Source organism: Gracilinanus agilis, chromosome 3 (assembly GCF_016433145.1).
Source record: "Gracilinanus agilis isolate LMUSP501 chromosome 3, AgileGrace, whole genome shotgun sequence".
In the NCBI taxonomy this organism is placed as follows: Eukaryota; Metazoa; Chordata; class Mammalia; order Didelphimorphia; family Didelphidae; genus Gracilinanus; species Gracilinanus agilis.
The window spans coordinates 364,012,470-364,034,576 of NC_058132.1; the positions used below are offsets into that span (position 1 = coordinate 364,012,470).

The following is a 22,107-nucleotide window of genomic DNA, read 5'->3' on the forward strand; positions in this document are numbered from 1 at the left end:
TGCCAGTCATTCATATTTTCTTTTGTTGGAAAAAAAAAGAAAAAAATCCAAAGGTTGATAAAGTGTTTGGATTGAAAACTGAGACTCCTAAAAACTTTTGAAATGTTTTTTTATGTAAATTTATTCCACTGTTCTGTGTTAGATTAATTAATTCCTGATTTTATTGTCCCTATGTATTTCCCAGGTATCTGAAAACTCCCTTATTGCACCTGCAAGTTAGCTACTAGATAGTAAAATTAACTCTTGACCTGTATTTTAGAGTGAGTTTTTAGGCATGATCTTTGTCATTCTCATAGCTATGTAAAAATGCTAGTCTTAAGGGAAAAGGGGGAGTCTTGGAGTTAGAGGCAATAGAACTATTTTGTAGAAGGACCTTTTTACTACCATAGAGTAAGCTACAACAATCTGGTATGTGTCCATTTGTGGGGAAACTCTTAATAAAAAATACTCAACTATTTTTAAAGAAATAATGTGTTTCATATTTTTGCAAGTTGCTAATTTCAAACAGTTGATGACATTTGCAGAGGATTGGGGTACTTCTAAATGCTCAAAAACTGAAGAGTAATTATATACCTCTGTGCAATAACTTTCCTTCTTTACCTTTTCTCTTACCTTTTTATTTCTTATGTTGAAAAAGTTAACTGTCAGAAGCTTTCCACTTCTAAAAGAACAATGTTCTCCTCTTCTGTAACATAGTAGACATCTAAATTAGCCCCCCTTCTGTTTCGTGCCATTATTATTCATCAGGTAGACAGTGGAACAAGAATTGTTTGATTGATTGAATCCTGTAGTCATATGAAATGACTGTTCCTATCATGAATGTGGCAAGACAAATAATTTGTTTGATGTCCTCATTTATCCAAGTAGGTGTCCAGGGGCTCTCCAATAATGAAAACTTTAATTCCTTTCTTCCCTAGAATACTCTGAAAGTAGTAGATTAAGTACCATACTATAAATTCAAGGGTAAGGAATTTCCTATTTTGATCCAGTCACTAATAGAACAAGAACAGTTATATGAACTTTGACCAATTCTGTCATCATTTCAGTTTTAAAGAGTTTCTATGTGAAAATGGTCGTGTCTATTTGATGCCTTATTCACATCAACATATTTTATGCATTTTTAAATTTCTCTTTATCCATTGTCTTATAAGAGTAAACATATTTGATAAAATGTATTCATTAAAAGCTGATTGTTCACATTATGTTTTCTAGTTCCTTGTTTTTTGAAAATTATAAGCTCTTTTAGTAGGTAAAGTTTGTGTTTTATTGATTCCCTCTAACCTTCCAAAAAAGCCTACATCTCATCCCATTGAAAAGAAAAATTGGGTTAGCGTAGTAATGCATAATCAAATAGTAGTCATTTATGAAAATCATATTTTGTAAATGTTTGTGTTTCATCTGGTAACTTTGTTTTTAATAAACAATATTTGTAAAATTTGTTGGCCCTTCACTCCCCCTAATGTTAATCTTAGGCATTTCTATTATTGTGCACCAAAGTTTTATTAAATCCTGATATGACTTTTTTGAAATGTCTTACAAAGCGATGCTGCCTTTTCAAAACTGGGGAAACAAGTACAGTAGAGGATAGGGAGAGCACAAGATATAAATAGTTGAACCGATGCCTATGTCTGTTGAGACATATTATACTTTTACTGCTTATAGCAAAAATTCCAGGAGCCCATTCTTCTTACCTCTAGAGTAAAATACAGACATTTTTATCCATTGACAATCTGGCTCCAGTCTGTTTTCATACTTACAGAACATTCATTCTTGGGCCATTGTACATTTCATAGCCATGATGGTCATCCTACTACTAAACGTGAGGTTCCATACTCAGTTTCTGGACCTTTGAATAGGCTACCCTTGTGCCAGAAATTCAGTCTCTTAAATCCACCCCATGAATGCTTGGCTTCCTTCTAGAGTTGTCTCTTGGCTTCCTTTACAAGAAACCTATCCTTTTCCCCTACTTGCTTTTGCCCCATTTAATTCTCTTTTATCTACTTTGCATATATTTTCCATGACCATTTCTATATAAATTTATTTTACTCTAATAAACAGCAGAGTTCTTGATCATCGAGAGCAGGAACTTTTAGTTTCCAGTATCTGACATAGTTCCAGGGACATACATAATATATCCTAAATAAGTGCATTTTGATTAAATGTAGCTTTGCAACTTGCCTCCCAGTGAAACTATCAGAGACTAGGGGAGAATTTCAGCATCTCTGGATTCATGATCCCAAATCCTCATCTTAAATTCAAGAACTTCCACAGTCTGTCTTTTCAGTCAAACTTCAGATTTATTTCATATCCTTTCTATGTTCTGGCCAAGGTGGGCTATTTGTTCTAAGACAGTCTTATTCTTGTACTGCCCATTCCATCTGTGTCTTTGCTTACACAGTCTCTACATAAAAAAAATTCTCTCTACCTCTCCCCATCTCCCTTCCTCCCACTCTCCCCCTCTTCAGATTCTCTTAAAGTTTAAATCTCTTCCAATCTTTAAACTCTCATTTTCCCCAAATCATTTTGCTTTTGAACAAAGATGATTCAATGCAAGAACCAATGATAAGTCTTTTATTGTTTACTGTGTGCCAGGCACTGTGCTAATTGCTGGAAATACAAAACCAAAAGTGGTAAAATTTCTACTTTTGCAGATTTCATATTATTCTAACCAGATGAGAAATACATGTATCTCCATACAAAATAGAAGCAAGATAATATTCAGAGTGTGAGGGGAAATGTTAGGAAAAGTTCATATAAAAGATAATACTTGAGGTAACATTTGATGGCAATTGGAGGTTCCAACAGAAGAGATTAGGAGGGAGTAATTTCTAAGCTTGAGGAACAAACAGTTGAAAGACAGGGAGATAAGAGATGGAGTATGGAGAACAAAAATCTGACCAGTTTGGTTAGATACTAGTTTGTGTGAAAGGGAATTATGTATAATAAGCCTGGAAAAGTGATTTGGGATCAAATTGTTAAGGTTTTAAATGACAAAATAAGTTTTATTTTTAATTTTGGAAGTAATAGGGAGCCAGTGGAGTTTTATTGAGTAGGAAAATGACAAATGACTAGATAATGTACTTTCAGAAAACTGATTTGGCAGCTGTATGGAGGATGGATTGGAGTACAGAAAGGTGTGTAAGATTAATAAAGTCTCCAAAAACTTTAGGGAAAATAGTGATGAAAGAATACATTATGTTTCTATGAAAAGTAAAAAATGAATTATAAATGCTTTAGGTATGGGAAATTGCAAACTAGGGATACAGCCTTCTTTTCCAGCATCCTTCAGGTTCACAGACAGACTGTTTGGATTTTGTCAGTTTTGATTCTCAGAGGAAATGCTGAATAAGAAGCACATAGCAGCCAACTAAGTTGTTTATTATTGTTGTTTTTAATCTCATGATGATAATCACTTGCTCAAGAAGGGTACTATTAGTAGAGTTCCATATGTATAAGATGTATATGTATTAAGATGTGGAATAACACATTATTGCTTTATGGTGTAACTTGCATTTGGTGACTAATTAAGATTGCTTACATTGTTCTAAGTTTAAAAGTTCCTGCTTAGTAGTCAGTCATCTTTTCCTTTTTACAAAAAAACCTATACCTTCCATCTTTAATAAATACCCTATATTGGTTCCAAGGCAGAAGAGTGGTAAGGGAAGGGGGTAGGCAATGCGGGTTAAGTGACTTGCCTAGTATCACACAGCTAGGAAATGTCTAAGATTAGATTTGAACCTAGGACCTCCCATTTCTAAGTCTGGTTCTCATTCCACTAAGCCACCTAGCTGCCCCTCATTTTTTCCTTTTTTAAAGCCAGAAAAAAAGATATTTAGGATGTTTGCTTTTTGTCCTTAGAGGATGCAAAAGCACAATTGGTTCTGTTTTGGTAGAAGCCGATGAATGGTAATAAATGGGAAAGCAAAGGGAGAAGGAGTCAGATAGGTCCAACCATAATTTTTAACTTTTACAATAGTGGATTTTTGTCCCCAAAGCTAGGATCTTTGGGTTTATCATAGACTGTCTTGCTGAGGTCACTTACCCCAAGTCCACTGATCCTCCCTTCTGTCTCTTATCCAGTACCATAATGTTTTGGTGACCACTGTTTTATAGTTCAGTTTAAGATCTGGTACTGCTAGGTCACTTTCCTTCACATTTTTTCTTCATTATTTCCCTTAATATTCTTGATCTTTTGTTCTTCCAAATGAACTTTGTTATTGTTTTTTCTAGTTCAGTAAAAACCTTTCTTGGTAGTTTGATGGGTATGAGGAAGTATTTTACTCTTGAGTTTACTTTCTATCTATTCTATATTTATTTCTTGCATGTATCTAGATATTTACATGTTGAAAACAATATTAAAATGTAAGGCCTTTGAGGGCTTATTTACTTTCTTTGAATTCACAGTATTTAACTGTCTGGCATAGTACAGATAGATGATTTAAATTAGTCTTTTATAAAATGAAACTATTAGTCCATTTGTTATTGAAATGGACAGTCTCCTTTATTATGCAATAGTTTTAAAAGTATAATAAAGTTTAAATACAAAACTGTTTAAGTGTAAATTTCAAAGTAGTCATTTTGACATTAATCAGGTAATAAGAATTTTCATTTTATAGATAACCTAAATTTTAAAAATTCTTAGAATGGATTATTTTTTCTTCTCCTTTCCCTGTTAATAATAATAGACTAGAAAAATTGTTTGGCTTTGGTCTCAATTTACTTCCAAGAATACCTGTTACAGGTTATATTGATTACAAGTCCGATTATAGTAACTAAAATATTTTCTTATGTAATTAGATATTTATTGAGCTTTAAAATTGAAATTTTATGTGTGACTCTTTGTGATCAAGTGGCACATTTTTTATAATACATTTTCCAGATTAAAAATGATTATTAAAATCATCAAAAGGAACACACTAATGTTGTTTATCACATTTTGGCATTACTACAAAGTTGAACTCACCCTTTCATTTTAATTTGTATTTGAAATTCTCTTCTGTGCCTGTTGGTATTTTCTGTAGTAGTGGGCCATTGTATAAATAAGCAAAGCCATGACTGTAACCAACTGGGTGACCTACAGGAGAGTTTCTGGGGAGGTCATATCATATGGACATATTGAGAAATAAGTCCAGGGGGACAGGAAGGGAAGACTACTTCCTTCTCTACATTTTGAACTATATAGAGAAAATTATGAAGCCATAGGCCAAGAATTTACTTTGATGAGATGGTTGCTAATAATGTCACTTAAAAAGAACACAGAACATTGTGTATAAACAGCTGCCAAATGGCAAAACTGTTTATATTAGAATTCAGGCCACCAAATTCCAAAGTCATGTCTATTCACCTAGAATGGTAGAATATTTGGAGTAGCCAGCTTGTTTAGTGAATAGAGAGCCAATCCTGGAGACAGGAGGTCTTGGGTTCAAATTTGTCCTCATATAATTCCTGGCTATGTAACTCTGAACAAGTCACTTAGCCCCCATTACCTAGCCATTGCAGCTTTTCTGCCTTAGAACAAATACCTAGTACCAAAATAGAGGGTATGGGTCAAAAAAAAATCATAGAATATTTGATTTGAAAGAGTTTAGAGGTTACTTAGTTCCATTGCCTCACATCAATGAGCATTTGTTAAGTACTTACTATGAGGTACTGTGTTAACAGCCAGCAGTACCAACAGAAGTATTTTCTAGTTTATACAGATATTTATGCTGATAGTAAATAGGACATTTACACTTAGATATTTTGATTTCAAGCTCAGCACCTTTGCCATTAAAACAATTCTTCCTAATACTTTCAAAAAATTGTATAGTAAAATAGAAGTTTTTTTTTTTTTTTTTTTTTTTTAAAACCCTTACCTTCTGTCTTTGAGTCAATACTGTGTATTGGCTCCAAGGCAGAAGAGTGGTAAGGGTAGGCAATGGGGGTCAAGTGACTTGCCCAGGGTCACACAGCTGGGAAGTGTCTGAGACCAGATTTGAACCTAGGACCTCCCGTCTCTAGGCCTGGCTCTCATCCACTGAGCTACCCAGCTGCCCCCCAAAATAGAAGTTTTAAGTACTGTTCATTTTAACCACATGCTTTTGTTGATTGTGAATAGTGTTTAAACTAACACATATCGGAATCACTTCCCCCCTCAGGAGGAGTTGTAGGAATCAGAAAATCTATATTCCTTCTGCCATCTTTCTGATTGTGAGTTTCTCCAAACTTGACATATTAGCTTACTCTGGGTCCTTATTCAAAGTTCTTTGTCATCTTTGTCTTTAAGAGCCCAGTGCCAATATTGCATCTCCTTACCATACTACCTACATTCTGGCTAGCATCTTAATCTTCTTCCAGTGCAGCTTTGGACTCCATCCCGGGCTCTCTTGGTTCTGCTAGATAAGTTCTCACTTTATCTTGCTAAGAACTAGATCCACCCTTTAAAACCATCATCTTCATCCCCTCCTCCCTTAACCCCCCCAACTTGGCCTTCTACACTCATCTCTCCTTTTTTTTTTGCCTCCCCTCTATTCTCTTTCATGTGTATTTGTCATCTGAACTATCTTCCCCCAAGATATTATTTGTTATATGATAGGTAATTTTCAGAAGGAGAAAGGGGAGAAATGCTAAAAGAAAGTTTGCCAGTGTAAAAACAAAGATAATCAATGAAAAAAAAAAAAAAAAACTTGAGTCCCTTGAGCTCAGGGGCTATTTTGTTGGCTTCTGTTTCTAATGCAGTACTTGACACTTAGTAAGTACTTAGTAAGTATTTCACTTGTCTGTCTATGATATGCTGAGGTATTAGCAACAGACCTTAGTGGATCAAAAAAGGAAATAGGCAGATAGTTTCTATAGATTTAAAAACTTAATTTCTTTTGAAAAAAATTCAAAGACTATCTCATTTGCTTTTGAGTCAATGAATTAGAATGTATTTCTTTACTTAAAAAAAACAACACTCTTACCTTCTGTCTTAGAATTGATGCTAAGTATTGGTTCCAAGGCAGAAGAGTAGTCATGGATAAGCAGTTGGGGTTAAATGACTTGTTTGGGATAACCCAGCTAGAAAATATTAGAAGTCAAATTTGAACCCAGGACCTCTTCCCATTCCAAATCTGGCTTTCTATCCACTGAGCCACTTAGTTGTTCCTGAATTAGCATTTATTAATGCATCTTTTTCCATTTCCTGATCTTAAGGCAGGCAGTTTCATAATTGGGGGGAAAATATATCTATATATCTTTATATATAGATATATATGTATATATATATATATATACGTATATACATATGTATATGAATATAAAATAATTTAAAATCATATAGACTAAATTCCTTAGATATGGAAGTAATCATCTAGGGAAGTAGTTAGGTAGGGTAGAAGATAGAAATCTAGCTTCAGAGTCAGGAGGGACTGAGTTCAAACCAGTCTTCAGACAAAATATCTATGTGACCTGGGCAAGTTACTTAACTTTTCTCAGCCTCAGTTTCCTCATTTATAAAATGAAATTTTTGGATTTGATGACCTCTAAAGTCCCTTCCAGGTCCACCTCTGTTTCTTCAAACACCCTTGTTTTTCCAGATGATTCTGAGGTCCCAAAATCCACATATATTGGAGTGAAACACAGGTGGTTTAACTTTTTTTCCCCTCCCTTTACTTGGAAACCTTCTAAACTTATGCCCTGTATTAAGATCACCCTAGAAATGGCAACAATTCTTGAAATTTGTCCCTTTTGCTCTTAATGGTAGGAGCAGCTCTTGCTAGGTAAAATACTAAAACAAACTCTTTCAATAATAAAAAGCTTGACATGACTATCAAAATAAACCAATAAATCAAATAAATTGAAGAGGTCACTTCTCAACCATTTGTGTGCAGGTTGGCTTACTGAACTATTTCAGAAAGGTAGAGGAGGGAAACAGATATCTGAACATACTTCATTAGCCTGTTTAATTTATCTCTTCAGTTCTGTGCATACAGAATTTGATTTATCTTGGATATATTGCTCAATTTCGAAGAAGTGGAATTTGGCATATTAAGTTTGTTTAATTTTCCATATGTTTGTGCTTTACATTACTTCTAGTGAACTTTGTTAGTTTTGGATCAGATTTGAGTAGGGAGCTAGCTTCTGGTAAGCGTTAGCCAGTATTGATCCTCAGAACACAGAGAAGATATTTTCTAGGTTCCCTCACTCTGAAGCAGTTCTGAGGATCTCTTTTGGATCAGCTCTGTTCCTCTCTCCCCCAGGATTTCCCATAAGCCATGTTGGGTGCCAGTCTCCAGAAAAAATATAATCACAGCATGGATCTGACTGTGGCTCCCTTGGACCCCAGACCATGGGCCTCAGCTCTTTCCAAGTAGAGCCTCTATACCAACAGGATCCCAATGGAATCTGACTGCTCCACATAGGCTGGCTCTGCTCTTCTAACCAGTATGATGACACTGGGCATATCAGGTCACCTCTTGGCCTCAGATCCTTCTCTGGAAAATGAGGAATTCACACTAGATTCTCTTTTAGGAACCCATTCTGAACTCTGGAAAGCTCTATGACTTTAAGACATTCTGCAGACACTGTAAGTTGGAATAGTATATACACAGTTATATTAACAATTAAATGAATTTATCCTTTAAAAATTCAACTTGACTTACTCTTTTCTTGTTTTCTCTTGAGTTACATTTACTTCGCAACTATTTTCTATAGAACTGCATATTGTTAATACATGTCTCTCTTGGCTAGAGTGAAAGTTTCCTAAGGAGAGCAACTCTTTTTGTCATTGTATTTTAATGACTAACACAGTGCTGATTCAAAATCCTTAATTAAGAAAAAAAATTTTTTTTCAGTCGCCTTATTTTGAGTTTGGGAGAAAATGTTTTGTTTCTAATTTAGATTTGTTTTAAGATTTTTCACCTCAGAAAGGTTCAGACAGCATTGACTTTTGTAGTAAGAAGGCCAACACTGACACATGGTATTGTGTGATAATGGGCAGTTACTTGAGCTTCATTTTCATCAAAAGATAACAAAATGAATTCTGTCTCTGTCTCCATTTCTCTCCAATGCCCCCCCCCTTCCCACCTTATCATTTTTATCTCTTTATCCCTGTAGTTTAATTTTTTTCCATTTTTTATTTCATTAATTTTTTTTAAAGAAATAAACCCCTTACCTTCCATCTTAGAATCAATACTTGGTATTGGTTCTTAGGCAGACTACTGACTAAAGGTTATGCAATGGGGGTTAAGTGACTTGCCCAGGGTCACACAGTTAGGAAGTATCTGATGCCCAGGTCTTCCCAACTCAAAATCTGGCTTTTAGTCCACCAAGCTACCTAGCTGCTCTCTACCTTAGTTTCATTTTCTTTTCCATCCATATATTGTCCTCACTGGGCTATATAAATGACATTTAAAAAGCTACTTGCAAAAAAAGCTATTTGCTAGACTGCTTACTAAAAATTATAATGTAGACAGTAGATTCTCAAAGTGGGCACCACCACCCCCTGGTGGGTGTTGTAGCAATCCAGGGGGGCAGTGATGACCACAGGTGCATTTGGGGGTGGTAAATAACTGTAAGAGGGTGGTAATAGTATGTGATGGGGGACGCTAAGTAATATTTTTTCTGGAAAGGGGGAGGTAGGCCAAAAAAGTTTGGGAACCCCTAATGTAGATTGTGATTTGATGTTTATTATTTTACAATTTTCTTAATTTTATTTAAAAAGACACCCCCCCAACCCAAATAAAAAATTAATTTGCCTGATGAATATATGGAAAGGGAACAGGCAGTCTTTTTCAGATATTTTTTATTCAGTTTACCACTTATTCATAGTTAAATAACTAAAAGGTAGATGAGATAAATGACAGTTTTCTTTGCCTGTTGATTTAAAAAAATAAGATTCAATCCCAGAAAATAAGTTGTTATTGTAAAGGCTTCTCTTAAAATGCCTTGAATGTACATGGCAAGACACAAATGGATCTTCAGGCCCAAGAGTCATTTCAGGAGAAGATTTTTATTAGAGGCAGCATAGTATTGTGGGACTAGCTCTGGCTCACTAGGTTCCCTCTGAATTGTAGGACCTCTTCCTTCATTTGTAAAATGAAAAGGTTGGTCTAAGTCAGAGACTTCAAAATTGATCCTGTCCCTGTGCAGGAACCAGATTAAAATGTAATTGGGAAATGTTTAACAATAAGTAAAAATACAGTAAAACATAGATAATGTGAATTTGCATTTTTCTACTTGAGTTTGATATCATGGAACTAGATAGCTTTTGAAATTCCATTCATATCTAGATTAATGATGTTATGAAATTTGCTTTGTTCAGAAATCCACTGAATATCAATATTAAGTGAGGCATGAAACAAGGAAACAAATATTTACCTGTGGTATCTACCAGCCTCACTGAGAATATCTTTCATAGAGTAGAAACAAACAGAAGAGTTATTGTCTGTTGATTCTGAATTTCTCTAAAAGCTTGAGGATTACATTATGGGACTTCTAGGGACAATTGGGGGAAAGGTCAACCTAACTATATACCCTGAAAGAGTGATTTAAAAAATACTGTACATCTTGACATGAATTTGGATTGGGGTATCACTTTAAATTAGTTTCTATTATATTTTTATTCTTATAGATTACATAAATAAATGAATGTATATTTGAGGTAATATTGCATAGTGAATATAAGTCTAGCCTTAGATTCAGGAATACAGGGGATCAAGTCTTATAAGGGTCAATGATCTTGGGCATGAGACTAAATTTATTAAATTGCCCCATACAATTCTAAAAGTACTGTTACAGATGAGGTCTCAGTTTGCATCAAATGCCTACACCAGAGGATTTTTCACCAATGAAATCACATATCAATATAAAGCTAATTTAAAAATACACTTTTTCTGCTTGACTCCAGAAGGCAGAGCTGGGTTAAGTGGGTAGAGTTCCAAAGAGACAGGTTTAGTCTTGGTTATAAGAAAGAATAATATCCTTAGCAATTGAGTCATTCAGTAAGCATTTACTAAGTACATGCTATGTGCCAAACAATACATGCTAATACACTGTTTTACTGTAGATCTTCAAGGGCAAGACTGAGTGATTGCTGTTTGAGAATATTGTTCATGATCAAATATAGATTATCTTGAATGGATTTTGGAGATCACTAACATCTGCATTTCTGGGAAATAAAAGACTCAATAGCAGAGATGTCTTTAATCCTTCACTTTTGTCCTTTGTAAAATGGGCAGCACCTACCTCCCAGGGGAATATTTATGATAATAATATTTGTAAGTCATTTAACACAGTATCTGGCATATAGTAGGTGCTATATTAAATGCTAACTATTGGTGATGTTTTTGGTGTTAACTATTGTTATTCATTCCATTACTTTTTTTTTTTTTAACCCATACCTTCATAGAATCTAGACTGAGTATTATTTCCAAGGGGGATGAGCAGGAAGGTCTAGACAGTTGTGATTAAGTGACTTGTCTACGGTCACACGGCTAGGAAGTGTCTTAGATACATTTGAACTCAGAAAGATGGCTCCTCCAGATTTTACTTTTAGGATTCTTTTCACTGTGCCATCTTGCTGCCTTATTCTATCCTTGGCCAAGAACCCATTAATTCCAAAAATCTTTGATCAGTTCCCTGTTTATCAAGGGGTGACCCCTCATGTCCTTCATCTTAAATATACAATATGATAGCAGGATATGCATGCATGGCTTCTTTGTAGCTAATCATATTCTAATTATTATACATATTTATCTCATTCTGTTTTAAACTAATTTTCCAAAATGTAAATGGGCTGGTTTAAAAGACCAGCACTAAAATGTTTAAGCAGAGGCCAAAGAATCACTCATCAGGTGTTATGGAGGTGTAGTTCCTCTGCATTTGGGATTAATTCTGAGGTTCTTTTTGATATTAAGATTTTATTATTCTTTGGTATCTTTATTTCAGATCCTTTCTTTTTTCCATTCATACCATCCTGTAAGTACTCTGAGAATGCTGAGTAACATGTCTGATCTGAACATTTCATTTTCTTTGGTGCCTTGACTGGTTTTCTGTACCCAAGGGGGGTCTGAGACATATTAAAATGGAATTTAGAAATGTTTTAAAAAAAGATTAAAAAACACAATATAAAAAAGATAATGCTAATCTGTGGTTTTCTGTGTCATTGTGGCTTATAGAGATCCTTTTCTTGTTAGAGTTTAATATCACTGCTTTGCCACTCCCCAGTGCAAAACAACTTAAGGCTATTTTTTTTTATATATGAATTTGAGTGTCATATTTTAGATACTTTGTGCGTATGTTTCATTACTCCTAAATATGTGTCATCTTAATCTTTGTAGCATGAGCACTTGAATCTTCACTAAATATGGCGACTCTATCAACCAATGAGTTAATAGCCATCTGTTGGACAGTTTTCTGATGATGACCCTCTTGAAATGAGCTGTTTTCCCTCAAAATATAGGCAAATACATTGCTTTGCTGTACTTGAAGCTCTTCTAATTTGAATTTGGATCTACTGTTTTTTTTTTTTTTTCTGGTAGAGCTTTATAGAAGTCATTCTTCCTTTATGTTATCACAGTGTAGGACTCTAGAGCAAGCATGGTTTGAAATGTGGAGCAACATTATATCAAGCTAATTTTTACATGCACACAAAAAAGAAATAACACGTCTGATTTTCAAATTTAATTTTTAAAACATTTCATAATAAAAATATTTTTTTGAAAAAAGAGATTTTTAAATGCATACAGCAAATAAATTCTTATTTTTGTAAGAAACCAAATAAAAAAGATGAGCTAATGATAGCAGGGAAAAATTAAGATGAGAATATCCAATTATATCTGGTTCAGCTGTTTTCTTTGAGGTGATAAATAAAAGAAGAAAGATTGTGATTATTTATATTGCATGGCCCTTACAAGAACCATAGGTGCTATTATTATCATCTACATTTTACAGATAAAGAAGTTAAGGCTGAGAGGCTGAGAGATGTTAGGTGCCTTGCTCAAAGTCCAGCAAGACTAGTTAATAACTGAGACAGGGTTTGAACTCTGTTCTAGCTCCATTCAGCACTGCATCCGCTGCGCCACCTAGCTGCCACAAATAATATCAGCAGGTAGAATCTGTTACACTTTTAAAGCAATAGACACTTTTTTAGACCCAATGCAGTGGAAGGTTTACTACCCCCATTGTGCATGAAATTCTACTATTCTGAATAAAATAAGGAGCATTCAGTTAGAGAACAAAGAAAGTAGGGAAGAATATTAAATATAAAGGTGTTATCCTGATTAAAAATATCTTTTTGCATGTGTGTATTAATTGGAAGATTAGAAAGAGCATTGAACCTTTTAGTATTTTGGGAAAAATACATTCACACAGATATTTAAAGATGTTTTATTATATTTATGACTTCACTTTTTTCTATCAAATCCACATTATATGATTTAATAGCATTTGCTTTGAGTCACTTAATTTTGTCACCAATGAAGTATTTCTAGGATATATTTTATTTCAGATAATACTTTTTTCCCCTTCATAAGATTTGGATATACTTTTAGGCCTCCCAATGACTAAATGAGAACCCACTGAAACAAAATAACAGCAAATAACCTAATTTAAGAATGTTTGAAATAAAGGAAGCCTTGATATTGGCTAGGGAACATGTGGAATTAGAGCTATGTGTGATATACTTAAAAGTTTTTAAGTCTCACTTTCATGGACATTGTAGATCACATGCATTATGTAGATATGGAATAAGTTAAATGGCAGGCTTTGTGGTTCCCCATAACCCCCCCTCATATTACAGAAAGAGGAAGATCATGACATCATTATATCATCATTATCCTCCCCCAACTTCCAGTCCCTCCCTTTCCCTGTATATCCCTCTCTTTCTCACTTTTTTCTTCTCTGATCCTGTGACATTGACCTCCTGACTGTTCCACAAATAAGACACTTCATCTCAAATCCATTTCTCTGGCTGTAGCATATGTCTGGATTGGTCTTCCTCTTCATCTCTTTCTCCTGACTTCCTAGTTTCTTTAAGAGCCAACTAAAAGTCCTACCTTCTGTAGAAAGTCTTCCCAGTGACCTTAATTATCAGCATTATTTCCAAATGGTTCTACCCATTATTTTATACAATTTGAATTTATTTAAATGTATCAGCAATGGAAAAACTAAGAAAAAGGAAGCCTAGAATTGTGGAAACAACTTTACTTAGAAATGAGGGCAGAAGATTGGTACCCTAAATTTATTTTTGATTCTTCATGGGTAGTGTCATATGAGAAAGAGTAAGTATTGATCTTAGAGAAAAGAGACATAAATATAAAACCTGACTTTGAAATTTATTAGCTGTTACAATGAACATGAAGATTTTCTGAGACTCAGTTTTCTCATCTATAAATAATGCAGAGTAAAAATTGCTATTTCACAGGATTGTTGTGATCTGGTTGTGTAAAAGTTCATTTTCAAGAATGAATCATAGAAGTCTTTTTACTTGTTTAAATAATATGAATGTGAAATAATTGTAGGAATATTTTTCTAGAGAATCATTGAAGTACTTACATTTAAGGCATCTTTTGAGGGAATGATTCTGAGAAAATATGGTGACTATGATGTGATTAGTATCATCTTATATTAATAGCATTTTAAAAAGCATAGAAGACTTGAATTGACTTTAAAAGCGTAATTAAAATATAGATAGTGTGACATCAGATATACTCTCCATCATGTTGATAGAAATTTTAAACAAAACAAATGGCCTCAATTAGTAAGTGAACATTTATTGACTACTTACCACTTGCCATGTGCTATGGGAAGCCTTTAGGACACAGAGAAAGGCAAAAACCATGTTATTTCCTGCCAACAAGCTCATATTCTAATGAACCACAACGCATATAAAATAAATTTTTTACAATGTAAGTGTTAGGTAAGAGGAATAAGGAGGGAGGAGAGTCGACTAGAAATGACTTCTCACAGAAGATGGAATTTGAGTTGAATCTTGAAAGATGATAGGGAATCTAGGAAGTTAAAGTGAGGAGGGAGGAGACCATTGTGATATCTGGCAACAGCCAGTGAATACATATAGAGTTGAGGGATTTAGTGTTCTATTTAAGGAACAGTTAAAAGTGCACCATTACTGGATAAAGTACCTGGGGGAAGTAAACACTGGAAAGATATGGACCAGGTCATGAAAAGCTTTGAATGATGTGGAATTTATATTTCATTCTGCAGGTAACAGGGTTCTTTTGAATTTTATTGAGAAGAGGTTTGAAGACTAGTTTCCAGATGAATAAAGATGTATTGGATTTGAGGGAGATTTAAGGTAGAGAGAATAACCTATGGATAAGAAGCCCATAGTATAGAAGGGTTGATTAAATTTCTTTTTTTTAATTTTTTTTTTTTTTTTAATTTTTTAAACCCTTACCTTCCATTTTGGTGTCAATACTATGTATTGGCTCCAAGGCAGAAGAGTGGTAAAGGCTAGGCAATGGGAGTCAAGTGACTTGCCCAGGGCCACACAGTTGGGAAGTGTCTGAGGCCAGATTGGAACCTAGGGCCTCCCATTTCTAGGCCTGGCTCTCAATACACTGAGCTACCCAGCTGCCCCTTAAATTTCTGATAATACAATCATTGGTTAGAGTTGGTAAGGAACTTAATAGAAGTAGTATCTTCCCACCCATCATTGTAAAGATAAAGAAACTGAGGCTAATTGGAAGAGATTTGCTTATGTTTACAGTGAGTGAACATAGAAGCCAGGATTTACAGACTCCACAGCTAGTATCCTAGCCACTGTGTTGTGATTCCTCCCTTTTCATTTGATGATCTTTTCACCTCTTTCCAGATGGATTGAAACAAGTTCAAAGTAGAGTTTTGGTTAGATATATCAATATGTTATGTACTACAATTTTATATTAAAAATGTGATTGGATACATTAATCAGAGAAGTAAGATAGCATAGTGCACTAAAAATAAAAGATTGAGACTTAATATGTGAACTATAAAGTAGGTAGCCAATCATGTCATTTTGTAAAACATTGTGTTTATAAAAGTTCAGTGATTTGTGGGGAATTGTCTGTTTTTAGAAGAATAAAAGCTGTAAATATGAAAGTGCCATTCCTGGCCCCAAAGAAAGTGCAATTTTATTATTGGGACAAATTGTCTCTAATTACTATCTCAGTCTTTTTAAGATATGCCTTGATGATAATATTTTGGAATTATTAGATCTCGGCATTTTTCAACTTCATTCCAATCACTAGATTGCTAGTGTAACTTTATATTGAAAAAGCTTTCTCCTCATAATTGGAGTGGATTAGGAAATTAAAATTAAAATTAAAATTAAAACTTCTTTTGTATGACCTTAGGCTAAAGTGTTGCAGTAGTAGAACTAGTTAACCTGTATTTCCAAGATACAACAGTGAAACTAATTCCCAATACTGCACTGGCTTCTTTATCTGTAATGTGTGTTTATAATTTTTTGCTTGTTTATTTTATTTTAGCACAAAATAATTTAAGATTAATATTTGAATAGCAGAATTTAAACAACTTTCCCTTTACTTCATTTCTCCTCTCTTCTTTTTAGGCGGAATCTCACCAAGCTGTCCCTCATTTTCAGTCACATGTTGGCAGAAATCAAGGCAATTTTCCCAAATGGACAGTTTCAGGGTGATAACTTTCGTATCACAAAAGCAGATGCAGCTGAATTCTGGAGAAAGTTTTTTGGAGACAAGTAAGTATTAGCCATTAATATTATTCAAACATATTACTGAAGGAAGGTTTTTTTTTTAATAACAAGAATAAATATAATACCTTAATGTTTATTACAAAAGCCAGGCATTTTGATGATAGAATGCTTTTTTGGGGGGAGTGGGATATGCATATATTATCACACAGAACATTTTTAGCTTATTCTTTATAGATGAATAATCTTATTAAACCAGAACCCCCAAACATATCCCCATCAAGTGATAAATCATATGCTTTCATTCACATTCACACTCCTGACAGATATTTCTCTGGAGGTGGATAGCATTCTTTTTTACAAGTCCCTCAGAAATGTTCTGGATTATTTTACTGCCATTAGTAGCAAAGTCTCACATTTGATTGTTTCTCAATATTACTCTTACTATGTACCATGTTTTCCTGGTTCTGCTCATTTTACTCTTCATCAGTTCATATAAGTCTTTCCAGCTTTTTCTGAAATCATCCTGTTCATCATTCCTTATAGTACAATAGCATTCTATCACTGTCATATACGATCATTTTTTCAGCCATTTCCCAATTGAGGGACATCTATTTAGTTTCCAATTCTTTGCCACCACAAAAAGAGCAACTATAAATGTTTTGTGTAAATAGGTCCTCTCCCCACTTTTTAAAAATCTTTTTTGGGATACAGACCTAGTAATGGTATTACTGGATCAAAGGGTATGCATTCTATTATATATAGCCTTTTGGGCATAATTCCAAATTGCTCTTCAGAATGGTTGGATCAGTTCACAACTCTTCCACCAATGCATGTATCTCAATTTTTCTACATCCCTTCCAACATTTTTCATTTTCTTTTACTGTCCTATTGGCCAATCTAATAGGTGTGAGATGGAATCTCAGTTGCTTTCATTTCATTTCTCTAAGATTTAGAATATTTTTCATATGATTAGTGATAGTTTTGATTTCTTCATCTGAAAACAGCCTATTCATATTCTTTGACCAGTTATCAATTGGGGAATGACTTGGATTTTTTTTAAATCAGTTGCAAGGTTTAGATTTAACATGGAAATTTGAACATTAATATAAGTGAAACTTATAAAGTAAGCCTCATTAGTCAGACTTGTTTAAAAACATTTGTCCCATTTTCCCCGAATTTCATTTGTCATTGTGTATTTCATGGATATGACCACCATAGACAAATAGACTAAATTAATTACATTTTAACTTTGTTCTTCATAAGGATTCTTATATTGTACATTATTTGAAATTAGTTCATACTATACAATTTCTGTTGTATGAAATGTAAATTGAAAACAAACATCCTTTTCTAGGCAGTAATAATAAGTGACCTCTTTGTATTATAGTAATAAATAATTTTCTTTGCCATCTAACTTCATTATGATTCCTTTTGTTAATAATTAGAATTTAGAAAAAGCAAGTGGCAAATAGCCTTTTGATTTTATCTTCTAAAAGTGTAAGGAATGCTTTGATTCAAAGTATAAATATATGTGTACATTTTTGGCTATTTTTTACCTAGATTTTAGTCTTTTTCTGTATTCTTAGTCTTTATCATCATTTCTTGTCGTAGCATAGTATTACAGTTTAAACTTGACTGTTAGATTTTAAGGAAACACATGGTTAAATTCCTGTTATATTTAGCTTAGGAGATTATTTTTCAATTTATGGTTTTATTAAAGTTAGCAATTGATTTGTTTAAGTTCTTCAAACACTTAAGTGCTTATTCTGTGCAGGATGATACCTGGCTTTCATAAGTTAATTGCAAGCTATGTTACAGTTAAAGGCAAGATGATTCTTATTTTGATATTTCTAGGATTTGATTTTGCACAAGGCAGAGGATCTTTACATTTTGGTGAACTGAGAGGTTGGAGAAGTAGCATATTTCTTTTTTTTTTTAAACCCTTACCTTCCATCTTGGAGTCAATACTGTGTATTGGCTCCAAGGCAGAAGAGTGGTAAGGGTAGGCAATGGGGGTCAAGTGACTTGCCCAGGGTCACACAGTTGGGAAGTGTCTGAGGCCGGATTTGAACCTAGTACCTTCCATCTCTAGGCCTGGCTCTCAATCCACTGAGCTACCCAGCTGCCCCCAGTAGCATATTTCTTAAGAAGATTTTACTTACTTTTTATTCCTACAATCAGTGGACATACCTTATTTCAAATTCTTTAAACATGGATGTTGTCTTAATTATTGCCAGTATGTAAAAGGCCATAATATATCATCCCAAATCATCTGAGAACTCTTCCAGTCTGACTATATATTTTTTAGAAATAGTCTAAATTTTTGTTTTAGAAAATAGCTCTTATTTACCTGTAGAAAGAAAATTGTAAACCTACTTGGAAAGGTAAACAGAATGGATTTACATAATCTAGGAATTTAGAAGAGACTAGTAGAATTGGATTGTTTGTTAATGTGTACTTGAGGATGGAAAATTTTTCTTGGATAATTTTTTCATCCAAACAGAAATTTATTAATCACTGCTAAGTGGCACACAGTGCAAGAAGGGGGAGATAGAGATACAAAGATGAAGATGATGGTGGAATTCATGTTTTTTTCCTTGCAGTCTACTTTTAGGAATCTGTGCCATGTTAATATACTTTAGCTTAAAACTATAATTGCCTAAGAAAAAAACCTTTATTTGAATCTGTAATGAAAAGGTGACCATTTAAATAATATTTAAATTATAGCCTTCATTTTCATTTTTTAAAAATTTATTCATTTAATTAATTTAGAATATTTTTCCATTGTTACATGATTCATATTCTTTCCTTCTCCTCCTCCCTCCTGCCTCCCGGAGCCAATGAGCAATTCCACTGGATTTTACATGTATCATTGTTCAAAACCTATTTCCATATTGTTACTATTTGAGTGATCATTTAAAGTCAATGTCCCCAATCATATACCCTTCAAACCATGTGATCGGTCATAGGATTTTCTTCTGCGTTTCTGCTCCCACAGTTCTTTCTCTGGATGTGGACAGCGCTCTTTCTCGTAAGTGCCTCAGAATTGTCCTGGATCATTGCATTGCTGCTGGTAGAGAAGTGTATTACTTTCAATTGTGCCATAATGTATCCCTCTCTGTGTACAATGTTCTGCTCCTTTCACTCTGCATCAATTCCTGGAGGTCTTTCCTGTTCACATGGAATTCCTCCAGTTCATTATTTCTTTTAGCACAATAGTATTCCATCGCCAACAGATACTTCAATTTGTTCAACCATTCCCCAATCGAGGGACACTCCCTCATTTTCCAAATTTTTGCCCCCACAAAGAGCGGGGCTATAAATATTTTTGTACCTTTTTTTTCCTTATTATCTCTTTGGGGTACAAATCCAGCAGTGATATTTGCCTTAATTTTTAGATCATGGTTTTGTAAGCATATTTAATTGATTATTTTTCTCCGTAAAAACATAAAATTCTACCCAATAAAAAAGGGAAGTTATGTTTGCTTGGTAATTATCTTTAACTATCAGCTTAAGACAGTGGTCATGGGTTTTGTTCTTCTTGCCCAGGAAACATAAAAATTAAGATATTGAGTTGAAATAAATTCATTTCATAATGAATGTTAGAATAAGGCAAATATTTTCTGTAAGCCTTTCCAACCTGGATGTCATCACTGACATCATCATCATAATAACTAGCATTTATTTTGCTAAGCTCCTTTGAAATATTATCTGATTTGATTCTCAACAACCTGTGAGGTATGTGCCATTAGTATTCCTGTTTTGATATTGAAGAAATGGAGACCAACAGATTAAGTGAACTTGCCTAAGTTTTTTACAAAGTTACTATCTGAGACTGAATTTGAACTCAGTACAGTACTCTTATTCACTGTACCACATAATAAAGTGGCAAAACAGTAAGAAATTAAAACTGAATCCCATCCAGTATCTGGGAGAAAGTTCTTTTCATATCAGTTATGTCAGGGTTCAGAGACTCAAGAGGAAAAATCTCATAAATGTTCCTCACCCGAAGATTTAATTGCAGTAGCAGAACATTGAGACGGTTACTTTTTGAGAAAATTTCTTAAAAGGATGGCCTCACTCAGAGAATATGAGCAGAATGGCCCTCCCTTGAGAATATACTGAGTCCAGAGGAAGCATAAAAAGAAGCAGGCAAATCTTAATTTGGATCCATTCCTTTTTAGTAGGCACTTGATAAAATGTTTGAGCCTTCTTTGAAACTATATACGAGGGGTGAAGTTCCTGTAAGATATTGACATCTGGAGTTGTTATGACAACATGGCACACAATTTCATTGAGTAATAACTTAATGTGTCTGGCCAAACCAGCCTCCTTGATGCAGTACATTTGCAGTTAGAGAATTTGCGACCCAGATTTTGCTGTTTTCTCTCCGTGTTGTCCATGGCAAGTCATTTAGTCTTTTTTGGTCTCAGCTCTTTTTCTGTAAAAGGGTGTGTGTGTGTTGTTCAGTGTTGGGGGTCCCTGTTAACAAGGGAGCTGTGAATAATTTTTTCATTTTTAAAGTTTTGATGTATTTAAAAATGAAAAAGAGACTTTCTTAGTTTATTAGAACAAACAGCTGATGATTTGTCCAACCTCTTGATTAGACGACTTCTAAGGTCCCTTCTATCTCTCAATCTAGAATCCTGTGACACTATACCTGTGCTCTGAATAGTCAAGTCACCCCCCCTCCCCCCAATCCCAAACCCAGGAGTATTCTTGTTTTTTCTGCCTCCATTTGGAATCATAAATTCAAGGCTCAGCTCAAGTCCTATCTCTATAAAAAAGATTTTCCTTATATTTCCTTAGTTTTCAGGGCAAACCTCGCTCCTTCAGATCACTTCAGTACTATATTTAGTTATATGAATTGTGAGTGCCTCTCAGTCAGATGTAAATTCCTTGTAGGCAGATAATACATTTGTATTCCTTAGTGTCTGGTATAACACATGGAGCATAGTTGATCTTTAGTAAACTCTTGGTGATTGTTTGTTTGGCCTGGAAAATATTGAAGCCTATTTTTGATGCAACATTGCCATTAAATTGTTTTCAGATGTTAAGAATGATAGAGATATGTTTATTTTCCATTCTATTTCAAAATAATTTATTTCAGACCTTCTATAAATTAAAATTACCCTTGCATGTTATTCTTTCTATAAGTGTAATCTTTTAGATTATTATAATTTTTTTAAAAAAACCCTTGCCTTCCATCTTAGAATCACTAATGTGTATTGGTTCTAAGACAGAAGAACAGTAAGGGGTAGGAAATGGTGGTTAGGTGACTTGCTCAGGGTCACACAGCTAGGAAGTATCTGAGGTCAGAATTGAACCTAGAACCTCTGGTCTCTAGGCCTGGATCTCAATCCACTGAGCCATCCAGCTTCTCCCTCTTTTGCATTATTCTTACTCCCATTCAAATGTGAGTGAGTGTGTGTGTGTGTGTGTGTGTGTGTGTGTGTGTGTGTGTGTGTGTGTGT

General features: G+C 34.3%; 1 protein-coding gene across 1 annotated transcript in view; it reads left to right on the top strand.

The window, feature by feature from the left end:
- CBLB (Cbl proto-oncogene B) overlaps nucleotides 1-22,107 on the top strand; it is a 223,101-nt gene that overhangs the window by 81,490 nt on the left and 119,504 nt on the right. The window contains exon 4 of the mRNA XM_044670113.1: nucleotides 16,532-16,678. Coding sequence (XP_044526048.1) covers nucleotides 16,532-16,678 — 147 coding nt within the window. The remainder of the gene's footprint in view (nucleotides 1-16,531; nucleotides 16,679-22,107) is intronic.